This window comes from Haliaeetus albicilla, chromosome 6, assembly GCF_947461875.1.
Source record: "Haliaeetus albicilla chromosome 6, bHalAlb1.1, whole genome shotgun sequence".
Taxonomy (NCBI): Eukaryota; Metazoa; Chordata; class Aves; order Accipitriformes; family Accipitridae; genus Haliaeetus; species Haliaeetus albicilla.
Genome location: NC_091488.1, coordinates 31,101,981 through 31,121,460, shown reverse-complemented (window position 1 = coordinate 31,121,460; position 19,480 = coordinate 31,101,981). Strand labels below are relative to the sequence as shown.

The window sequence follows — 19,480 nt, the reverse complement described above, 5'->3', positions numbered from 1 at the left end:
CACCTCCTTCCCCGGCCGGCAGCGGGTCCCCTTCCCTCGGCTTCCCTCTGCGGTCAGAGGGGCACCACCCGCCCCGACTTTCGAGAGGGCTCAGGAAAAGGGGTCAGGCTTCCCCCAGAGCTGCGGCTCAGCAGGCTGCCAGCGGCGGCAAATCCCAGCCACCAGGCCCAGCCGCGGTTCCCCCGCTGCGGCGAGACCCCGTCCCCGCGGCAGCGGGAAGGGGGCACCGGGGGCAGCGCCACCTCTCCTGCCGCGGCCGGCCCCGCCCCGGGGCGGAGCTTCTTGCCCGCCCCGCCCCGCGCGCCGGCCCCGCCCCGCCGCGGGGAGGGAGGTGCGCCGGGCTGAGGAAGGCGACCGCGCGCCTGCGCGTTGCAGCCGCCGGGGCGCGCGCGGGGCCGGAAGTGGGACGAGCGGCGGCGGCCGCCGCCATGAGCTTCCTCATCGACTCCAGCATTATGGTCACCTCCCAGGTACCCCGCTGCTGCGCGGCGCGGCGCGGCGCGGCCCCCCCCCCCCCCCGCCGCCCCGGAGGGGTGAAGGGGGGGGGGGCGAGGTGGGTCTCGCCGCGGCCTGGCTCACCCGCCGCCCGCCCCGGAAGCGGCCGTTGGGAGTGCCTGGGCGGGCGGTGCCTGGGGGGCGCGCATGCGCACCCCCCGGCGCGCGAGGCGCGTGGAGCCCCGGGGCGGGCTGCGGCGGGGCGGTCCCGCGGCGGCAGCGGCAACGGCAACGGCAACAGCAACGGCAACAGCAACGGCAACAGCGTGCCGCGCCCTGCCCCGGTCCGCTGCTCGGGCCCCCTCGTCCTCGCCTGCTGGGCGGAGGGAACGGCTCCGCGCCTGGACGCGTTCGCCGCCCGCCGCTCGGCAGCAAAGGTGGAAAAAACCCCCTCGTCGCTGCGAGTGTAGGGGTGTTAGGCCGCCAGTTTGTCACCGTATGGCTGCCCGCCCTTTTCTGTCCCCTACCCTCCTATCGCAGGAGAAGATAAGCTGCATGCGTCTTTAGACTGCTTCCTTACACGTCACCGTGACCGTTGCTCTCGTGCAATTGTCAAGTCAGAGTATAATGCATAAAAAGGTTCAGTAAATAAGGTTGGAGGGAATGGCGCTATTCTTGTAATACTGCCTCACTTCTATAAATTTAAATTTTCTTAAGTTGAAACAGACAGGGAACTTCATCTTTCTATTCTCTATTTCCTACTTATTTTGTTTCTGATATTCTTCAAGAAGGCTGGTCACAGGCAGTTGGACCAGATGAGTGTTGTAGGTCCCTTCCAACAGAAATATTCTATTCTGTGCTATTCTATTCTATTCGTGTCTTCTACCCCTGGTTTGCCCCGAGGAGTTTGCTTGTTTACAACTTTGGAAGATTTTTTTATTATCTGCTTTAAGGAATTTAAAAAGATGCCACTGTTTTATCTTAAATGCTTCCTTCTCCATTGATCCATCAGATTCAGCACTTCCTTCAGCTTTTTCTTTCTGCTGCCATCGAAGTCATCTTTCAATTAGTCTTTGTTTTACACCAGCTGAATTCACCTAGGAGCCCTTTAAACCTTTTCATGTCATCCTATCTTCATCATTATGAAGTGGGTTGTGGTCTTAACATATGTGAAACTGTCCTGTTGTTTTGTGGGAGGAAACACTGCCCCCTTCTTCATTAGCCTCCTTTGCTAGTAATTTATTGTGTCATTGTGTTCTCTTTGACCTTCCTTTCCTGCTTGCTACCCTGCTCCCTCCTCAGTAAGCATTTAAATACCCTTTCTTCCTGTCTGCCTCTCTGGCAACTGAGGTGGTCCAACTCTTTGTTTCTGCCAAAAGGGGAAGGTTTTGCTCCCGCTTCACTTCCACTTTGCTACACAGTCATACTCTCTTATTTGTGCTCTCTTCAATATTTGGTTAAATGAGTTTAATTGGGTCACAGAGGGATCTGATAAGCTTCTGAGCTGGTATGAAATTTTTGTTCTGTAATGAGGCAGGATGAGCTGAGGAAAGAGAACCTTTCCCCTCTCAGTAGCAGTTGGTTGTCTTATATAGACTTTACTGCACAACTCTGTAGTTTTCAGGACAGCTTTTGGCTGTTTCTTAGAAGTACAATGTCCTCCTACTTGATAATGCTTTGATTCTTGCTCCTAACATGCTTTATCAGTGTTAATAATTCACCCAGAACAAAAACTTTCCCATTATTTGCTTTGCATTCTAAGATCTAACTAATCTAATTGCTTTTCTTTCATTTGTGATGGCAGCTTTGCATCTTCTCATCATCAAAAGTATCAATTTTATCTTAAGTTGCTGCAGGTAATTGTCAAATGCTCAAGAATTCTCTGACTTAACATGTCACATCCACCTGCGGTATCTTAGGGTGCGAACTGTTAATATAATGTTTTTCTATGCTTTTGTACAGTCCCTAACACATGGGAATTCTAGTCTTCTTAAATAATTTCCTCTGTTATTATTGTACTTGATTATCTCCTCATCTATTTACTTATTTCTTTTTGAAGAGTTTGTCTCTACCTTTTTCCTCCTTCCCACTGTTAAATGTGAAATTACTTTATGTAAATATCACTTGCTTATCACACTTCTTTAACTTATGACCTGTAGATAGGAGGCTTATGGATTGTCTTACCTTTTTTTTTGCTATCAATTACTTTAAAGTCTGAAGTCCTCCTCAAACAAGTGTTGCCAGCTGTTACCAATCACTAGACCTCGTTCCTATTGCGGTTCTCCTTTCAAGGCAAATATGTTTGATCTTCCTTGCCCAGCGTTCCAGGTATTCCTTGCCTGTAAATCATGTTAGTCTGTTACCTTTGCCACTGCTGGGATCCAGTTACTCCTGATGCACAGTGGAATCATCCACAATGATTCCTGCATTTTTGTCTTTGAAGGTTTCCCATCTCCACAGTGGGACAGAATGCTCTAGTTTTTTCCATGTGCTCTGAGAAGAAATACTATCTTTGTCCCATGCTTTCTGACATATACTGATTTTTCTCTTTGCTTTGGTCATAGCTACCTTTATAAAAAAATACTAAATATCTTCTGAATTCTCTTTTTACTTGGGTTCTTTTAAATCATTGCACTCGTTTTAGTCTTCTGAGGAATAGACAGGGCTACCCATGGAAGGCCTGACAACATGGTCTCCTTTTACTGCCTGAAGATGGGTAGTTACACTTTTGACCACATTGCTTAATTATTTATTTCATTTAAGTTATCTGCAAAATAGCTGTGATATTAAGTTTGTCTCTTCAGGTATGTGTTGAAACTTAACTAAATTTTGTAAAGTGCTCTGAGAGCAATTGAAATGCAAAGCATTATTGGCTTGTCCTGCTTCACCTACCTTGCCCATGTGGCTTTCTGCAACTCCAGATTGTGGTTTGGGGCATTCAGCACTGCCATTTCCCTACCTTAGAGGTGCTTTTAACACCTTTCATCCTTGTGTTAGTGTGTAACCAGATTCAGTGTAAAGACCTCTTCAGAAAAATCAAATGCACTTCTAGTCTTAAAGAAACAGCAGATATTTTTATAAAATTTACTAATTTCTAGAAGATGTATATGTTGTGGACATTCAGGTGTTTACTTTGCCTCCATTACTGTGTTTCCTGTAAAAACTATAAGCTTTAATTCTGTAGATTAGAAGAGTGAAACAAGAAACAACAATGCAAAGGATTCTGGCAGGCCAGGAACGAAGGAATTCTGAGAACTTGGGAATACAGAACTGAGCTGTCTTGACTGGATCTTCTGTAAGGTCATAGCCTTCTGTGTCTGCTACACTTGAATATTTAAAATATTCTTTTCTCTGTGGTACTGCAGCAAGTTTTAACCTTTTGTGGATCTTGGGTACTTTGGCCCAGCTCTTTTCCTTCCATTTGTTTCATCTATAATCAGTAGTGAGGTAGCTTTGTATTTTGCAAGCTGCTGGATACAAATGTTAAGTGCTTCATCTTTTCTGCAGGTGCTGTTCTTTGGATTTGGGTGGCTATTCTTCATGCGTAAGCTCTTCAAGGATTATGAGGTGAGAAGGGACTTTTCATTACAGGTCTATATCTTAAAAATTACTCCCAATTATAGAAATATTTTTAAAACTGCATTTGGCTTTTTTCTTCTCTTTAAGCCCTCTTATCTTGTTTTTAATTGTCTCTACAGTTACTTTCTAATTTCCTCTTGTACTTCAACTTGAAAGACTCATAGATGGCTGAGGAAATGGGTTCTCTGGGGCCAGTGAAAGTTTCCATATTGGCTACGGTTAAATAAAAAAAAACCCCAAAGTGGAGGAGGTGCAGGGGTAATAGGAAACTGTTTTGCCTTTTGCTTGAGTAAGCCTGCCTTATGTAATGGTAAAATTTTTGAGGCAAAAGCAAATTCAGCGGTTAACTTTAAACTCAGTGAGGTGTGTTCACTGTGGCTGAATTGTTTGTGAGGATTGGATGGGATAAAACTGCTGCATTCTCTTATCCCTAGAGATGTGAGAGAATACAGTCTAGGTCACAGATGGCTTAAGTGTGAGCCAAATTCAGACCCCAGAAGTTTTTCTGATGTGGATCTTACTTTTAAATCTAAGGTTAAGATCAAAGAGCTCTGTTAGCAAGGGCCTGTCATTAGTGAAGTTGATGTAGAGCACTGCATGCTTGACATGCCTTCTGTGTAAGGCATCTCTGTTAAATGTGCCAATAGCTGCAATCAGTGTAATACTGAGCAATGTAGGAGTTCGCCCTCTGGTTTCTAACAAGCTGTTGGTTTCTTCCTGTTTGGATAAAGGGTAAGGTGCCTTGAAGCAAGAGACCCAGTTGTGTGCCATCGTACCTTGTGATTTGTTTTTGTTACCTGAGGGATATCAGGATGCCATTTTAGGAATGGAAATGCCTGATGTCTCTGGTTCATTTTCTCCATTGCAGGTGCGACAGTATGTGGTCCAGGTGATCTTCTCTGTGACTTTTGCCTTCTCTTGTACCATGTTTGAACTCATCATCTTTGAGATTTTGGGAGTGCTGAACAGCAGGTGAGTCTGGGAGCTCACTCAAGGACTAGCCTGCCTTGTGTTCTGCAGCATCTTCAGTCCAACTTCTAAATTAATGGATTAGTCTTGGATTGGGGAAGTTGTGTGAAAATATTGTCAACAACTCAGTGGAGGTGTTTGAGCAGCAACATTTGTTTATTTGACAGAACATGAGACTAGAAGCCATAAGCTCCCAATTTTCCATGCAATTGCTATTAGTGTGGTCTAGGTCCTTGGGCCAAGGCATTAGTCTTTGACTTTCTCCATTTGTGAAGTTAAAAGAAATGATTTCTTTTATGGGAGTATTGTGAAGCTTCAGATCATGCTGAAGAGCACTTTTCAGATGTTAAGGCCTATAGAAACTATAAGTGCTAGTTTTTCTGTGGTGGTCAGAGCAGCGAATAAGATGTGAAGCTAATTGTGGAGTGAAAACTATTTCTGTAATAATACGGTATTTGTGAATCAAAGGCGCATCATCCCTTGAACATAGGGTGAGGACTTCTACATAAAGAGGATGTTAAAAAGTGTCTACTTCAGAAGTCACTAGGAAAGAGAAGGTAGAGCAGTAACCTGTAGAGGCTAGCTGGGTTTCCTGTTTATTCTCTCCTGTCATACTTGTATAAGAGAGCAGTCAAAGGAGTTGAAAGGCCAGAAGTACAAAACTGATAAAAGGTAATGTTAGTTCTGATTGTATGTTATTAATCTGTAGAGCTTGCAGCCAGAATGATCACTGAGGAAAATGCTTTTGTAAGTGTCAATAAAGGGCTGGACATCAATATAGATGAAAATGCCTCTGAATTAGCTAGGAAAAAGTGACAAGGATCCTTGTAATTTCTCCTTCCCCAAGGCATAAAGAAGATATAAGTTAATATTGGGAACAGGACTTGTATTTTTCTGTTCAAGCTAAATGAAGAGTCAGTTCAGCCAAGATGAATCTCATCTGCATTGGACTAATCTCCTTTGGTCAGAATAGTATTGATGATTTTGGTATATATGTGTATTTTTAAATTCTTGCTTTGCGACGTCTTGCAAATGAGACAGCTCACTTTGAAGTGAAACATGTTGAATTCTGAATGTTAATATTTTTAATCTTTTCAATTTGAATTAGCCCTTTTTTGACCCAGCCACTCATCACAAAATTAATTACTGCTTATACTTAGTTTTGATTTACTGTTCAACTAGATGAGCAGTAAGTCAAATGGATGATGCTGCAGCCGGCATTTGTCACTGTAGAAATACAGTATTTGATAAAATAGCCCAGATAGTTGTTGATTTTGAAGTGCACATTCTTGAGTTTTGTAGTAAAAAACAAAACAAAAACCCAAACCAAACAACCCCCCCTCCCCAACCCAAACACCAAACGAAATCCAGAGTATTCTATATGCTAGGCCAATATTATCCAATGCTTGATGTAGTTGAAAGGATTGCATTGACATGTGATTGTCTTTGAGAAATTTGTTATATTATGATAGTGTGCTAATCAGTATTTGGCTTTATTTCAGCTCTCGATATTTTCACTGGAAGCTGAACCTGTGTGTCATTTTGCTCATCCTAGTCTTTATGGTACCCTTCTACATTGGTTACTTTGTTGTGAGCAATATCAGATTATGTGAGTATTTGGTTTATGGCAGTGGGGCTGCTAACTTGAGATTATGCATATGAATGAGAAATACCTTATCTGAGAGAGAGAGGTGTTGGTCACTGTCCCTGTAGCTCCCTCCTTCCTCTGGCTTTGTTCTGGCTAGATAACTTCTCTTTGGAACTTCAGCATGAACTGTTTATTGAGCAGTTAGGAGATGCTTTACCTGACCCCAGCAAATGCAGGTTTTCTTCATGGGTTTCAACAAAGTTGCGCACTTTAGAGTAATGTTACTGGAATTTGTTCCTTTACAATTTTAAGCTTGCAGCCAAACCCTGGAACCCTTCGCAAGGCTGTGTTGTTCTGCTAGAGGGTAAAAGAAATGTGGCAGGGAAGCTCAATAAATTACTTTTGCTTTTTTTGCTTACTACTGTCTGAATGAGGCCTCTTCCATGTGCTAATGGACACGTACCCTTGAGCTATTGATATTCATCGCTCTTTTGTATTAAGCTTAGACATGTAGGTTGGAAGTATAAAATGTGTAGTTTTGGCATGAAAATGAAGTTTTCAAGTTCAGGGTCACACAAGAAAGGTGCAGCTAAGTGTTCCCCTGTTCATAGTGCAGCCCTTGTCATACATCTGTGGGGAAAAGCCAAAGTGGTACATTGCTGCATTAGCTCTTGCTATGTCTCTCAAATAGCTGGTTCAGTAGGAAGTGAAGGGGGGCATACTGCTAGCTGTAGCTCTGTTAGTTGACACCTGTTTTGGCCACCTGTGCTCAAAGTAGCCTTTGGACCAAGGTAGCAATTTTGCAAGCTTGAAGAAGCCCTAGAGGAAGAATGTCTTTAAAATACTTGGTTTTTTCCTCTCCATTAGTGCACAGACAGAAACTGCTTTTTGCGTGCGTTCTCTGGTTGACATTCATGTATTTCTTCTGGAAGCTGGGGGATCCATTTCCTATCCTCAGTCCAAAACATGGTGAGTTTCATATTCTTGCTGATTAATTCGCTCCTGAAAATAGGCTTTGTTATCTCACTTTTATCTTGGAGCTATTATTATGTTGTCTCAGCTCTACAGTTAGGTCTGTAGAAAGTAGTTCTTGCAACTGAGGGTCCACTCTGCTTTGAAATCTGCAATCTGAAAGTTGTCAGACTGACAGAAATGGGTAGATACATCTGAATTATTTGCATTAGTTTTCTTGCACAATTACCACAGAAAAAACTTCAGGGAAGTGAATGAGTCCTAACTGAACCTAGACTAGGTAAGAACACGGTGTACTTTTTGAGGACACAAAAACTTCATCTCTGCAAATAGTTGATCACAATTTTTATTCACTTGTTTATTTTCTTGTGGAGACTAAAGCTAATTTTTTTAAGAAGAGAATCAACAACCAATCCTCATCTGACTTTTTTCAGTCAGATTATTGTTTCTTGTGACTGAAATCAGATCACTTTAGCATAGGTGGCTGTCCAGTTGACAAAACATGGCAGGGTGCCTAAACACCAGAGCAATATAGACTGTAGCCAGCAACATGTCTAGCTAGCTTCAGTACAGCTTTGTACACCGCCTGAGCCCAGAGGCAGTACAGTTGCACGGTACTAGAATGTGAGTTGGTAAGTCCTGCTGGACGCCAGAGCTATTTATGTGCAGAATTAGCTTGGGTTATCTCTGCACCGGAGTCATGGAACTAAGAGTGAAGTGTGAAGATACTCTGTACACTTGGACTACTTTGGGTCCAACAGTAGCTACTTTGGGTCCACGTGTTAGCATGTGCCTAACTGTACTGAATCCTTCAGGCACTTAAGCGTACTGAAGGATAATAACACTGCAGAACCAGACTATTTGTCACTTCGGTTTCCTGTGTAAGTTATGTTGCCCTTATCCTCTGCACTGGAAAATCGTTTGTATGTATATTGTTCTCAACAGGTGAAATTCAGTCGGTTTCACTCAAATTGGTGAATATGTCTGTCTGCATAGATAACGGTCAGCTTAATCTTTCTCTGCTCTAGGAAGCTACTTTGTACTAATCTGTAAGAGAAAAACTGAAGGATACCAACTGCTGTAGGGTCTGCTCACCCTTTCATCTGTGATCCTAAAACTTCTCTAAGAGAAAGTGTGTATCTGTGTTTTGTAATTGTGTCATTTGCCACTGAAATACAGCAGCTAGTGCCTAGTGTTTCATTGCCAAGAGAAACATATATCCACTTTGAGTTGCAGAAGGTGCTTGAGAAGGCAGAATATAATAACCCAATGGGAATTTAGCTATGGGGTTTAGGTAATCCTCTTCAGATCACTGAAAAGGTTATGTGAAGCTGCATAACAACTGCAGATTTCCAGAACTGGTAGTGGGGTGTTTTCTATATTTAACTTCTGCTTCACAGGATGATACCTCCACAGTGCCTTATCCTACCAGCTGTAGACATAAAGTTAGAGCAAAGGATTCTAGGTTTTTTTTTCCCTGCTGTACTGCTGGGGTGCTGCTGCCCTGCATGTACGGACAAAGCTGCTGCAGGGCTTTGTCATGTGGTGGTGGCCTAATTCAGACAGGTGGGATCCTGTTGTGGAGGGAGATGTGGCAGGAGGCCATGCTTAATGAGCCCCTCATGCTGCAGTACATTACCTGTAGTGTCTTTCTCAGTGTGCCCCACCCTGCTCACCTGCATGTACGGTGGTGTGCTGCAGCCGGGGAATTGTGCTGACTAGTGGGGCCTCTTTAAGTACCTGCACTGGCATCCTGTGTCAGGGGGTGCCTTGCCTGGGGATGGTGATGGCAGTGTGCTGCAGCTGGGAAATGCACCATCAATCAAGGGCTCTGAGTCAGGAGCCCTGGCTGGTCTGCAGCTTGTTTGATAGACCTGAGTTTGGGAGCTCATAGTAGAAGGAAAGTTATGCTTTACTCAATTGTGTACTAGTATTCTAGTAAAACTTAACTTTATCTGAGATGATAAAACATTCATTTTATCCGACCTGATCACAAGAGTAGGGTTGCTGTGTGTGTTATGGGGAAGCATTGCTTTAACCAGTGGAATGTCATGTCATTTTGAAGGCACCTCTGTTTTAACTGCTGCTGTCTGACAGTGTGTGGGGCAAAAGGCCAGTGTATTGTAGCACATTCTGTAGCTCGTGTAAATCTCTGTGCAGCTGCACATGACTGGGTGTCTCGGTCTCCCTTTGTGAAGTCTTTTTGCCTTGTTTTCATCATTTATTCCCCTTCTCTGAAGTGTGAAATGTGGCTTGGCGCTTGGCCATCTCAGCTTTGCGATCATGTAAGCTCCAAATGTGCTGTGTGCGGCAGCTGCTCTATAACTAGCTCCCTAAAAAGTGACTGATGTTAGTAGCACATGGCACTGTATCCTGAGAAGGCAGGTTGAGGTCTGTGTTTAATGACTGGGAGGAATAAAAGCAACTTCAGTGCTTGGTGTTGGTTACAGCACAGGCTTGATGTTCATGCTGTATTACATGAATATATGTTTTAGAGTCCACTTGGTGCTCAGGTGGAATGCCTTGTTGGCGGTCACCTCAACAGCGTGTGTGCGTCCACAAGATGAATACTGAACAACCAGGAGCAGCATAAGCTTCCCATGCTGTCGCAGTTCTGCTGTCCTACAAGCACAAGTTGCGTCTGATCTGGAGGGGTCACTTCTAATAACAGTTGACAGGATAGGGCTTCCTCTCTATGGTTCAGACATTTTTGGGCCAGTTTTCCAGGACTAACTGGTTTGGTAACTCTAATCCTGGTTATTGCAGAAGTGGCTTTGCGGAAGATGCCTCCTTTATAGTGTCTGGTGGATGATCTGCGTTCCCACCTCAGCAAAGTGCAATCACTAATGCTTTATTAATTTAGAACCAAAATATTAACTGTTAGTCCTCTCCAGGTCTGTCTTAAGCTTCTTCGTAGCTAGAGTTTCCCATCCCTGTTTCTAAGCATGGTAGCATGCTTTCTGAGGGAGACTTCCTACCTCTTTCTTTTCATAGTCCCTGTCTGTACTTCATATTACCTCTGGTCATTGCAGTAGGAAGGCAGTTGGATCCATAAAGCAGCTCTGTATGTGTGTTATGTTGTGAAAGCACCAAGTGTGGACCAAAGTGAAAAGAGGAAGGTTACTAATGCCGTGTTTTTTCCTCTCTCAGGAATCCTGTCTATAGAACAGCTCATCAGCCGCGTGGGTGTGATTGGGGTGACACTCATGGCTTTGCTGTCAGGATTTGGGGCTGTCAACTGTCCATACACTTACATGTCCTACTTTCTAAGGTAACTGCAGCCTTGTGAAATATTTTGTCTACCTTTTTGCGATTACTCTGCTTTTCCTGTGGCATTGATTCAAGTTTTTTCATAACTTTTTTCTGAATCTAGCTATTGCCACGTCTAGATGCTAGAACAATTTCCATTGCTGAAGCATATTCTCCTTATGCAGGCTTCTCTTTTCTTTGTTTCATGGGCATGTACATATTTCCACCGAAACAGGATAGCAGGCCTAATTGGGTGTCTTCATTTTGCAGGAATGTGACAGATGCAGATATTCTGGCTTTGGAGCGACGACTCCTTCAGACTATGGACATGATTGTTAGCAAGAAAAAAAGGTGAGAAGGCAGCAGTAGCATGAAATTATTTATTTAAAGGATTTTCAGTTGGTATGGTGCAAGATGGTTCTTGAAATTACCAAAATTATTAGTCTTCTCAGGGCTACATGTTCCGGTGAAACAGGCGGCTGAATTGGGTTGAGCTGTGTGGTGTTTCATTCTGGCCTGATATACAACTTCGTTTTTTTCCCAGACATATGCACTAAATAGTACCCTTTCTTACTGCAGTGGCACAGGTTACGCTTCCAAGACAAATTGATACTGTCTGATGGCACCTTGACTAGTCTGTAAGATGGGCACCTTTCTCTCCTGATGAGTAAGTGACCCTTAAGCCACTGCAGCTGGCTCTCTTACTGGTGGTGTCAGTACAGAAATTGGTTCATACATATTGAGCACTCTCCTGCTCTGTGGATCTGCTGTTTCCTGGTCAAGGCTGAAGCAGGCTAGTGAGCTGGCATGGACACAGCTATATTCTTGCAAATGGCAAGGTTTATGTTAGTTAAGTTTTGCAGAATTGCAAAACATTGCTAATGTGAATGCAGTGTAGTGCACAAGCATGTCGTCAGAACTGTGCTTTTGTTGGTTTAGTTTATTCCAGGTACCCTAAGCAAAAAAGCTACTTTTGGAAACAATGTAATTTCATTTACACTGGAAAGATTTTTGTCTGCTGTTACAAATTACATATTGCATGCCTTACTAATTGTGCAGAATAAATAAAATTACCATAGTCACTTCAAAGGTTTGGCTGTCTGACACTGAATTCTCACAGCAGTACCCCAAACTTTACTTTTGGTGCGCTAATGTTTTAATGGAACCTTTTAATGTATGACAAGGGAGCTTTTAGGTAGTCTAACCTTGCTGAATTAGTCACCAGCGTGTGTATCTGCTGATAAGTATTAGCATATGAAAGTGTAGTTAAAGCATAACTTTTTTCTTCCCCTTTGAAAACGTTAAGTGGCGAACAAATGTTAACTCCATATTTGTGGTCGTGTGAGATGGCGAGTAGTGAGTACTCAGGTTTAATTGATTTAATTGACTAGAAGCATACTAAAATACTGGCTTTGGAGTTAAAAGATACTGTGTAGTGCTGCTTCTGACTCTGTGCTCTTTTGTTTTGTATAGCATTTTTGGTCCTGTGGTCCAGGGAGAGTGATGTTGGGGTAAAAGTAAGGATGCCTGGGACTTGTAACTGACTAACACTTTCTTGCCTTCCTATGGCCAGGCAATCTTCTTAATATAGCAACTTTCTAGCCATTATGAAGAGCCACGTAAAGTGCGATAATCACTTGGGAATTATACTGAAGTTCATGTATTGGTGTTTTTAAAAAAAACACCCACCCACCAAAACCCAACTCCCCACCCAAAAACCCCCTACATCGTCTCAGAAATGTGCAAGAAATAGCAGAAGCTCGAGTTCTGTAGATTTTGTTCTCTTTTTGCTTTGACAGGGAGCAGTGGCTTGCATAATTGGACTATTTGCTCATGTAAAGCAGAGCTTAAAAAGTTAGATTTGTATCAGTCTAAATGCAATCCAAATCACTTCGCAGAATAGTGGGAATAACAGTAGTTTACAGTGTAGGGTAAATGCTATAATTCCATAAATTGTCAGTTACTTGCTGGCCACCTTTTCAGTACTACTGATAACTCAGAACTTATCACAAGGGTTATAAGGCAATAGAACATCAAGCTTCTTTGTTTTCTTTGCTGATCTTGGCATTTCTTCTCATACAACCCTTATTCACACTGGCTCCCTTGTCAGTAGGAGATGGTTGTTGAAAGTTGTTTTCCCTGATGCTTTTTGCACAGGAATTATTGTTTTCTCCTTCCTGAGTGTATTCAAGTAAAACCTTATGGAAATTTGCCTCTAAGATTGGTGGGTTCTTTATATTCATCCTTGCAGGTATGACATAACTAAGCCTCAGGTTTGAAATGCCTAGATTCTGTGACACTATTGCTTCATTTTGGTTCATGTTAGGGTCACATCAGCCTATCTGATGTAGGTATATCACATATCTACACAGGCAAAGTGTGTGGTTTTTGCCTGTGGATCCTTTCTATGAGGTCTCCAGAACTCCTCACTTCTGTGTGGGTACAGAGATCCCTGTCAGCTCTCAGAAGAAAAGATTTGCCTTTGTATACTTACAGCCTTGTGCTTCACCTTGACATAGCTGCATTCTTGCTGCAATGCTGTGGATTGTTTGGGATGGATTGTGTGAATTGGGTACTGGGAAGAAAGCAAGGGTTGAAAATGCAGTTCTTTTATTTGGCAGCTATCAGGATGAATTGAATCGTTCTAGGATCTCTGTTATTTGTAGTCTGTGGCCATATGTGCTTTTATGTGTGTTATGTGTGGTGCCCCAAGGGTGTTTCTTTTGCTGGATGTGAAGGAGGAGTGATTTTTTTTTTTTTCGTTACACTGCTTATCAACAACCTTGAAGAGGGCTCAGTGCCAAATGTAGCAATACTGGCTGCAGCTACAAGAAAGGGCCTAAACACTGTCAATTCATGGGTTGCCTTGACAATCCTATGAATAGTTTTCAGCTTAGGAGTGGATAACTGGCTCACAAATTTGAATGGGGAGAAATGTGAGGGAATGAGGCCAGAAGCTGGCACTGCCTGTGGGGATTATGCTGTGGTGCACATGGGAGTGTGAGGGACAATGTGCAGCTGCTGCTGTAGTGTTGGTATTAGGTTTAGGAGTCATGTTCAGATCACCTGAAGCGTCCAGTGGTTCAGTCCAATAATGGATTTATGTGTTTCTGCTTCATAACAGTCTTGTCATGCAGCCCAGTAGTGAATGACAGCATATCAGAGAGTCTGCTGCATACCATCCAGCGCTCACAGTTCTGTGGAAGAGGCAGATGTGCAGTGATAAAGGAGAGGTGTTCAGGGGGAGAGAGGAGCATGAGAAGTCTTTTGATTCCCAAACCTGAGATAGCACAGTCTTGTGTTTGGGGAAGGGAAAGTGACTAACGATATGACTTAGAAATCCATTTGAATTTGAATGTTTATTTTTAATTGGGTTTAAATCCCTTTAAGGTTTGAAATAGGATCCTGAATGGAAGTCTTGGGAAGTGTCTTATTGAATCTCACTTGATTGGATCTGGGCTCTACTCCAGAGCTAATCAAGATAATGTTATGAAGCAAGATTGGTGCTTGGGGCGGGGGGGGGGAAGAGGGAATCTGTTTGCAGCAAGTTTTGTTTAACAGTGACTTCTAAGGAACTTTGGGTTTTTAAAATTTGATTTTTTAATAAAAATACTTTAGTCCTAAGGACTTGTGTTTCCTGTTCTTTCAGGATAGCAGTGGCTCATCGGACAATGTTCCAGAGAGGAGAAGTGCATAACAAACCCACGGGCTTCTGGGGAATGATAAAAAGTGTTACAACATCTGTTGCAGGCAGTGAAAGTATCCTTCATCTGCATGCTGGCGTCTGCCTCAGGAGGTGGCTCCAGCTTTCTTCTGTTTTGAAAGAAAGAGTGTTATCTGGGCCAGTTACAAAGCATTTGTGTTTCAACACGTTTCAGCAGTCTGAGCAAAAGGCTTAATGTCTCCTGAGAAGTTTGCTCTCTAGCACAGTACTGTCTGACCTTTTGCCCAGGGGTTGGACACATAGTTTTACTATGACACAGTTGGGAGTTGCATGCTGCTGCCCTGCCCTATAAATCTGCTGTTGCATCAGCATGGTTGAGGTGTACAGCAGATTGCAGGGCAGATGTGCACACTTACGGTGTCGCACTGCAGATGTCTACCCCACCACATCACTGACATGGGAGGCATCTTTCTATTCTGATGTATCCTCTGCTCATATGACTGACCTGCATGTGTATTTTTCTCCTAACTTGAACTGTGCTCTTCCGGGATGGAGAGCCTGTGACGTACTTGAGTAAAACAATGGGGTTGGCTGAGGTGCTGGAACAATTTACCTAGCCTATAGTTGACTTTCTGGCCATGTTGGAAAGCCGGGAGAAAAAGAAGGGCAGGAAGCAACTAGCTGACCAAATAAATTGTTCTCATGATATATATATATAGGCTGGCCACTGATGCTATAGCAATGTGACAAAAAAGGTGGATAGGAACAGGTGAACAGAAGTTGTTCTGCCCATGTGAAAGGGGTAGAAGGAATCGGTTGGGAATTACAAGGGTCTGTATTTCTCTAACTTACAGTTGCCTACCAACAACTTCTGCTAGACCACCTAAAGTGTGCAGTTTGCATATTTAAGGCTGAGGGCTCTTCTTCCTCTCCTTTCCCACTAGCTGTTAAAATCAGAATTTGGCTATTTGACAAGACTCTTCATAATAATCGCTAATCTCTTGGAGTAGTTACTCAGCAGTTTTGTTTATGAAGATGATGTAAGAGTGACATATTGAGAGATGCACTTCAGTGACAAGGGACACTGATCAGAGTGAAGCAGCAGTCTTCCAGAGCTCTGGTTCTATTCTACAATGTGTTCTTCAGACAGAGGAATAAAGAGCTTGTTGCATGACTGCCTAAATACTGTGTACTGCCTGCCTTCTTAAAATGGAGTAGTGTGCAGTATGTGTATCCTTGAGATTTTTTTTGGTGCAGTATTAACAAGGAGCATTAAGACTGAATCAGAAAACTGATCTGGGTCAAAAAAGTGATCAAACTGTTAGATGTGGCCCTTGAGCTGAAGGTGGAGAATGTTTTGTTTTTAATTAAGAATTAGTGATGTAATCTAGCCTTGACTATGCTGGTTTGCCAGACCTGTCCCTTATCCAGCAAGAAGTGGATGCCCTAGAAGAGCTGAGTCGGCAGCTTTTTCTGGAAACTGCTGACTTGCATGCAACAAAGGTACATAGCAAAGTAACTGCCCAGGTGGGTGTTGGGAGGCCAGAGTAGTTTGAAAGAGAATGTATGTTATAAGAAATTGAAAGGTGTTCAGCAGGTAAATGTTGAAATGTTGCCATGTGGTGGAGTGAGGATCTGTTTCTTTAATTTGGGTTCTAGATGGCAGTTTCCTTCCAGTTCAGAGACATACTGGACTATGCCCCATGTCCCTAAAGCCATTCAGAAACTTTTGAATTAAACGTTTGAGTTCAGAAACTTTTGAATTAAGAGGTGTAGAGGGATAAAGCTGTGTTTGCTACTACTGGTGCTCCATTAAAATTGTGTGTTGTGGATGATTGTGGAAATGATATATTTTTTTGTGTGTTCTGTTCCCCATCCCTCCTTTTGTATTTCCAGGAGAGAATAGAGTACTCAAAAACTTTCCAGGGAAAATACTTTAATTTTTTGGGTTATTTTTTCTCCATCTATTGTGTCTGGAAAATCTTCATGGTATGTAAATGTTTATTGTGTTTTATGTGGATATAAGCAATTGTCACACCCTGCATAGATTATGCTATACATGCAGTTCATCAATTAATGCTCCAGTTTCCTTAAAATCCTGCTTCTGGAAATTCTGAAAGAAACTGGTCCTTGGTTGAAATAAAGCTCTGGATCGGTCTTTTTGTATAAAGCATTAGACAAGCCATTCTTACGTGTGTGCATTTTGCACCTTCCTAGACAATCTGACTGCCCCTGCACCTTTCCTAGGTGATACAAAGTAAGAGTCATGCATGTGTCTCACATGTGACAATGAAGTATGCTTTTATTTTCTTCTGTGAATGTAAATCCATCTCCCTCTTGCAGGCAACCATCAATATTGTATTTGACCGTGTGGGGAAGACTGATCCAGTCACAAGAGGAATTGAGATCACTGTAAATTATCTGGGAATCCAGTTTGATGTGAGACTTTATTAATTCTTATAGCCTTTTCAGCAATTCCAGTCTTATAAAAATAAAATCATACTGCTGAATGGGAGAGGGTGATAAAGCCATGAGAATGTGTCTTTGGCTTCTGACTTATTGAGTAGGAAGGGAGAACGCACCATGAACTTTGCTTTTGCGCTGATTTTATGCTGGGATGGTAATGTAGTCTTGCCAGAGAGATAGCGAGTTGCTTGTTTATTTGGGGCAAATGAAAACACCTTAGTCAACTTGCTTAGATTAATACATTTATCTACAGAGTAATTATGTTTGCATGTGCACGTAGGTGTGTTGTCATTTACACTTTTTAAATATATCCCTGTGAATACGGGGTTCTTTGTGATTTCTCATGTGTTTGGAGTAAACAACTGCTAATGTATTTGTGAAAATGTCTGTTATATAAGCCTGTCTACAATGGATATCTGTACAATTAGGAAATACAAAGACCCTGAAGAATTGGGAGCTATACAATGTGGTGTAAATGGGGTTAACTTTAGAGATTTAACTGTATTCTTCTTGTTGATACAGGTGAAATTCTGGTCTCAGCACATTTCCTTTATTCTTGTTGGAATAATCATTGTTACCTCTATCAGAGGATTGTTAATCACACTTACAAAGGTAAGAGTCAGGACTCTTAATGTGGTTTTGGACCAGGAAAGCTGTTATCAGATCTTTAACTTTAGATGGGACAAATACTGTATGAACTCTCAATATGCATTTGTGTTTTAAATATCTGAATATAAATACTTGCAGAGGGAGGGAGAAAGGAAAAATACCTTCTGCAGTGTATTTCCCCACTCAGTCTCTATTGTTATTACTGTGGGGAAGAGATGTAGATGCTAAATGAGATGTTAAATGTAAGCAAGGGTTCAAAATGATGCTGTAGCTAGGGCTGATTAGTAAGGTTGATGAGATGGTGATTAAAAGAATTTAGATTGCTTAATTTGAGCTGTTGGTAGGACTCGAAAGGCATTAACTGAAGAGACATGTGGCTCATTGTCTTGACCTGGCTTTTGGTATCTAAGCTTAAACTTCAATATATATCGTTATATGACTTTTACCATGTGGTGCCACTGGCTTAGGGAGCTTCATGTTTAAGACTAAGACTGCAGGTTTCTGAAAGTAGGGTGCAGGCACCCCTCCAGAAAGTGTGCTTTTTATTGTTTTTTTCAATGAAGAAGCATTGAATGGTATGTACCTTTCGTGCTGTCCTAAGGCACATCAGACTTATCTGACTGCTTATTTCCAGTGCTTTTTTTTCCCCCCCCCAGTTCTTCTATGCCATTTCCAGCAGCAAGTCCTCCAATGTTATTGTTCTGCTTTTAGCACAGATAATGGTGAGTATGTAGAACCATGGGCACACCTGTATACATTTATGCATGCATACATATTTGTGTATGTATACATGTACACATAATAAAATCTTTGTATGCTGACCCACGTTAGCCACCTAGCCAATTGTGAAACAGTAACTACTTTCTCTTTTTTAATTTACAGGGTATGTACTTTGTGTCATCAGTGCTCCTGATCCGTATGAGTATGCCTCTAGAGTACCGCACTATTATTACAGAAGTCCTGGGAGAGCTCCAGTTCAACTTCTATCATCGTTGGTTTGATGTGATATTCCTAGTTAGTGCACTGTCCAGTATCCTTTTTCTCTATTTAGCACACAAGCAAGCCCCAGAAAAGCATATGGCCCTGTAAGGATGGACTACAGTCACACACTGCTCTCTGTCCTTTCAACTGCACTGCTGCAACTCCTGTGGACTGCAAAACTCGAAGACAGCCAGGACTATTCTGTGTGTTCCAGCAGTGTAACTGGCTCTTTGAACTTCCACACATGTCATTATCAAGCTCTGCGGCTCATTTTGTTAAGGTGCCACAGCTTGAAGGAAAGGCGATGCACGTATTGAATATGAGATAGTTCATTGCCAAGTTATAAGGTCACTCCTTGGCACACCAGTACGTAGGGGCATTGGAACTTGCATAGTAGGCTGTCTGAGGTAAGACGTCTTACTTTTAGAAGAGAAGGCACCAAGACAATGTGATTTGTCTGTTGAAAATCAACTCATAATTGGGATTCAGAAGATGGTAATTCTGGAGTTGAATGTTTGAGTCTGTGGAATTAAATAAGCTTTTGTAATGTTCCATGCAAGCATCACAGTTGTTTTTTTGTCAGCCCCAAAGATTTGGCTGGAAGCGAGCTAGAAAGCGGCTAGGATATGCTGCCTGGCAGAAGTGAAGTGGAGAGAATTTCACTCCATTTCTGTATAGAGTGTATGCTAGTGTGTATCACTAGTACCTACTGTCCTTAGGAGCTGGAGATTAACTTTCTGTTGCTGAGTCTCAACTTTTTTTTCTCTCCCTGCATAAATGGAACTGAGGTTTTGGATTCCTCTCTGCTAGAGTTCATTGTGAAGTCAAAGACCACAGCTATGCATTGTTTGCCTTACATGTTACAAATTTGTTTACCTTATATGCTGTAAATTTGGTGTTCCCCACAACCTGTGTATTCTTCTACAGTAGCCCATTTCCCCTTCTTGATGTAATTCAAGGCATAAATT

The 19,480-nt window shown here is 42.5% G+C and overlaps 1 protein-coding gene across 3 annotated transcripts; it reads left to right on the top strand.

Annotated features, from left to right (window-relative positions):
* The first annotated feature begins 339 nt into the window (after positions 1-339).
* Positions 340-19,064, top strand: GPR89B (G protein-coupled receptor 89B). 3 transcript variants are annotated; one of them, XM_069785408.1, is made up of 14 exons: positions 340-470; positions 3,943-4,002; positions 4,883-4,986; positions 6,486-6,592; positions 7,439-7,540; positions 10,694-10,814; positions 11,063-11,143; positions 14,442-14,551; positions 15,871-15,959; positions 16,353-16,445; positions 16,800-16,895; positions 17,445-17,534; positions 18,188-18,253; positions 18,414-19,064. In XM_069785408.1, the coding sequence occupies exons 1-14, from the start codon at positions 429-431 to the stop codon at positions 18,618-18,620; spliced, it is 1,368 nt and encodes a 455-aa protein (XP_069641509.1). In that variant the 5' UTR covers positions 340-428; the 3' UTR covers positions 18,621-19,064. The 3 variants fall into 3 exon arrangements, with proteins under 3 accessions (XP_069641509.1, XP_069641510.1, XP_009913160.1); XM_069785409.1 differs by lacking the exon at positions 340-470 and adding an exon at positions 854-872; XM_009914858.2 differs by lacking the exon at positions 340-470 and adding an exon at positions 3,620-3,730.
* Positions 19,065-19,480: the final 416 nt, after the last annotated feature.